This window comes from Vespula pensylvanica, chromosome 9 (assembly GCF_014466175.1).
Source record: "Vespula pensylvanica isolate Volc-1 chromosome 9, ASM1446617v1, whole genome shotgun sequence".
Classification (NCBI taxonomy): domain Eukaryota; kingdom Metazoa; phylum Arthropoda; class Insecta; order Hymenoptera; family Vespidae; genus Vespula; species Vespula pensylvanica.
The window spans coordinates 1336953-1341814 of NC_057693.1; the positions used below are offsets into that span (position 1 = coordinate 1336953).

The 4862-nt window shown below is 35.7% G+C and overlaps 1 protein-coding gene across 1 annotated transcript in view; it reads right to left on the bottom strand.

Annotated features, from left to right (window-relative positions):
- Positions 1-4862, bottom strand: part of LOC122632013 (protein TIS11-like) — a 30008-nt gene that overhangs the window by 254 nt on the left and 24892 nt on the right. The window contains exon 2 of the mRNA XM_043818382.1: positions 1-1513. This exon is cut by the window's left edge and continues 254 nt beyond it. Coding sequence (XP_043674317.1) covers positions 149-1513 — 1365 coding nt within the window. The 3' untranslated portion in view covers positions 1-148. The remainder of the gene's footprint in view (positions 1514-4862) is intronic.

The following is a 4862-nucleotide window of genomic DNA, read 5'->3' on the forward strand; positions in this document are numbered from 1 at the left end:
AATTTCATCATTTTTATCTCTCGAAAAGAGATATTAAAAATTTTCAATCGACACACGTTTTTATAAAACGAGATACGTGTGTTGTTAGTTTTTGTCTTTCTTTCGATCGCGCGAAGAAACAACATACAGAGCGATAGAAGGGAGAGTTTTAGATCTTAAGGTTGTCGAAGTCACCTAGGGTGCTGCTGATCCTGTTGAATACAGGCAACCTTGACTCTGCGTTAGGCGATAACGGTGAGGGTGTTCTTGGCGTGATCTCGTCTGAACCGAGTGGACTGCAAACGTTCGTACGTGGACTTGGAGTTTGTCGTGTAGCGAGAAGCCCAAAATCCTGACCGAAGCTGAAAGGTGTTGTTGGTAGATTGTTGTTTACGTTAGCTTGCTGCGTCGAGTCGTCGCTGAAGAAACTTGCCATTGAGTTAGTAGGAGATTGGCTGAGACTTGAGGACGGCGAGACAGAGTCCGCCGTGCTACCGAGGGAAAATGTCGGGCTGAGGTTGAGCGGTTTTGGCCTGGTAGCACCAACGATGGAACTCCCACCGGCAGCACCGTTAGCACCGGCCGTTTGACGATGATGGTGATGATGATGGTGATGCTGATGTTGGTGATGATGTTGTTGATGATGTTGTTGATGATGATGGTGGCTCGAGGCAAGACTAAGAGAATTTGTTCGTAGCAAGGGCGGTGGTGTAAAGGCAGCGTTGGCCGTGGTGGCAGCCAAACTTAGAGAATTCGTTCTCATTAGATTCGGTGGTGAATTGGCAGCTGCTGCTGCTGCGGCTACCGCAGCTACTTGGGACGAGCTAGCGGCAGCTATCTGTTCCAAGAGGCCGACGCTAAGATTGGCGGAATTGGCGGCTGCCGTGGCTGCGGCTGCGTTACTAGGTGCGTTCGTAGCAGCACCGGCTGCTGCTGCTGCTGCTGCGGCTGCTGCTGCGACTGCTGCTGTACTGGTGTTACAGCCGTTGCTGTTACCACCGGTGACACCACCGGTATTACCACCGGCCGCGGCCGCTGCTGCGGCTGCCGCGGCTGCAGCCGCTGCACCCAACAACGGATTCAAACCCATGATGTTGGGCTGCGATGAGCCTAACTGTGCGCTCACCTTCTGATTGTGTATACGAGCCTCCTCGAAGTTGTGAATAAAGTGGCACCGCGGTCCGTACGGGCAAAATCCAATCGTATGGAAGGTACGACACAATTCTGTTTTATATTTCGGATGACGAGCCAAATTTCGTAGCTCGCTGTATCCATGAGCGAACTGACACTTGTCTCCGTATTTACAGGCTCCACTTTCCTCGAACGGCCGACAAAGTTCCGTCTTGTAACGAGACGTTGGCTCGCTCGCGCTCCTGTCGAGTTTACGATGTTGCTCGATCAATGTAGTCACTAAAGAAGTGTAGCTACGACGTAAAGGTGCGTGACCTCCGTTCGTGCCATTGTTGTTGTTTGCCGATGATACCGACGTTGCATTGCTTGTACCCGTGTCCTTGCTCTTCGCGGAGCTCGTGTTCTGTAAAAAAGAAACATGGAAAAATATCGGTTAATATCTGTGTCTCTTTCTCTTTCGATAAAACGCAAGTCAGCAGCCACGCAACGGCCGTCGCAACGATTACGCTACTTGTTTGGAAGATAAAAGGGAAAAAAATAATAATGAATATATAATAATAATAATAATAATAAATAATAAATTTACTGGACCTCGCCAACGATTACTACATCAGTTACGCAATCTATGACCCGATAGCCATCATATTTAAAAATAAAATCACATTTTTTTCATTCTATGGTATTTAAAAGACGGAAATCGCTAAACCAGCAGCTCTATCTCAAAGAAAATTGCTCCGTTCAAGGTCCTCCTCCTATCTAACTGTCTATCGGAAGCATCAATCTTTTCTAAATAACGGTGCTACTTAGTCCTATCCATTGATAGTAAAAGAACGTGTGCTTAGTAACTTCCTGAAGATTGTTCTCGTTAATTACATTCCTACTCGTAAGAAGAGATGAGAACTTGGGATCGTTAATTCACGTTTCAGGACACTAAAGATAAACAGATATGGCTCGGATGAGTCTTAATCAGGATTAAAATTACTAAAGATGGGATGAGATTAGAAGGGTTCTATTTAACTCTCTTTAAAAGCTACCTAAACGAAAAGATCTCCTCTACCTTTTTTTCTGTCCATTAGGCTTGAAATATTTTTACTCCAATTTCAATGTATAACTCTTAAGATATTTTTACAATTATTACATTTCTTACTAAATGTTACTATAGTCTCATCCAACGTTGAATCCTAATTATAGTCACCCAACAAAATTTTCCTTCAATTAAAAATTCTATATGAACGTAACATTTTGATAATTTCATTTACGATAGTTCTAACAAATTTCTCCATATAACTTTAATAATAATTAAAAAAAAAAAAAAAAGAACTATAATTTCCATAACAGGTTGAAATATCGGTGGTAAGTTGGTTATTCGATTTGTTCCGTACAATAATAGTCAAACTCCGCCATATTAACGAAAGATAAATTTCAAAATCTTCATACACAGGATCAGAATTATCAGTATTACAATAATTAATCGAACATATGTCATCCCGTAGAGCGAACAAAAAGATACTAATATAGTAAAAAATTAAAAATGCTAAAAACTCTTACGATCAAAGGGGTTGAAAAAAGTTATGACATTAATCTCGATTTTTCAAACAATTATGAAAACCAAAATAATGTTAATACTGTTACAAATATATCGATCACGATCTATATAGATTTGATTGAATTTGATATATAATACATATTTTTTTTTATATAAGTTTTATCTTCGTTCTTATTGATTCTCATATTGACTTTACGAAACTGCTAACGTGTATGAAATTCTGTTATGAAATCGATATGAACATTCGTTAATTATTCATTTATGCCGACGTCGCCATTTTTTAAACGAGTAAACTTAACAAAAATTTATCGTTTTCGAAGTAATTGCAATGCAGAAGACATTCATATCCGAAATTTTGTTCTTTTTCCCCTTTTTTTTTTTATTTTAGAAATTTAGACAAATTTTTAAACTGTGAAAGAGTTTTAAAACAAATATCTATTGTTCAAACGCGTACTAAACTTTCTTCAAAATGAAGAAATATTGAAAATTGATATAATATTTTAATTCTAATTGAAACTAAAACCGATATGAACGAAGATAACCGATTCTCGTAACTGGTTCAGTAATAATTAAAATCTTCAATACTTGTATGTTTTAAATACCAGTATTTTGCTCAGTAAATTAAAACCGGTATTATACCAATCGTTACTAATAAAACTAATAAATACGATATTATTACTGAAAATTGAAAAAAAAATATCGATAATTATTTCAATTTTTCTATTGCAAACACGATCGATTAAAACGAAGACATTTTTCTTTCTCAATAATTTAAAACAAGTAAAAATATATTTAACAATCAACTTGTTAATCCCAAGTATTAATATGTCGATATCTAAGAATATAATCAGATGAATTATATCTTAATAGTAATAACACGTATTTAGAAGATGAGAATTTTTCTATATTAAACTTATGTTGCCTATGATTAGAGAATAATTATATATAATTCTTGAAAATTTTTTATTGTTTTACTACGAAATTTTTTAATATTCTTTTTTGATCGTCTTTATAATAAGAAGTGAAAAACTATTCCCCATAATAGTGAGAAGTGGGAAGGTTCATGGCGATCTTGTGGTAACCAAATGTTTTATGACAATGTGTGATGGATTAGAAGAAAATCAAGGTTTTTTTTTAATCATAAAACAGAACATTTTTAGTTAAATGAATTTTCCAAAAAAAAAAAAATTATACATAAAATAGTATAATACCGTTTCGGTCAGAAACGATATACAATACAATTTGAAACACTTAGTTTTTAGAATCATTTAAAATCCTTAAGACCAATCAAGACAATTGTCCTATTGTTAAAGAACACGAAGCAACGAGGAATTGGAAAAATCCAAATCTGACTTAATAGAAACTTCTAAAATTCGAAAAAAAAGTGAAGATTTCTCTTGAATATATCTGACAAACCCCACATTTTACGGAGTGTTTGCCATTCCCATTTGTCAGATATTTTCTTAGGCTTAGATTAGATTAGAAAGCTTAAAAAAAAAATTTCGAATATTTCGATTTACTTATGTTTATTCTTAAAAAGTTTAGATAAGCTATGAATCAGTATCGCGATTTGCTTACACGTCGTCGACGTCGTCGACGTCATCGTCGCTTTATCAAAGATTAAAAAGTATGTTAAACATTTGAAATTTGAAGGTTTTCCTTTTTTCTTTCTTTCTTTTTTTTTTTTTTTTTTTTTTTTGGATTATAGATAAAGAAAAACAAGCATCCGATTTATCTAGTAATCAACAAAATACTATGAGGATATTGACAGCAACGATGATCGCACGTGTTTTTGTTAAAAAAAAATTTAACGATAGAGAGATAAAGTATTATTGTCATTGAGGGAAAATTCCACTTTGTTGAACAGAGTGTAAATCGTAAAAGATATCGTCTTTGAGAAACTACGAAAATAAAGATCTCTTGCTCCTATCTTTCTTTCTCTCTCTCTTTCTCTCTCTGATTCTCGCCCTCTTCTTTCTCATACACAAACGCACATATACTTACGTACATGCTCGGGACAAAAGTATTAAACGGTGTGATTTATCTCTCACGACGCGAGAATTACGCCATGTTACGTTGACACTTTAAAATCTCAATAAGGCGCTTCAGATAAGACGTGCCATCGTCTAAAGATATATTACCGAAGTTTAAACTTATTGAATTCGAAAAATAAAATGAATAAACGAAAAAGAAACAAAAAAAAAAA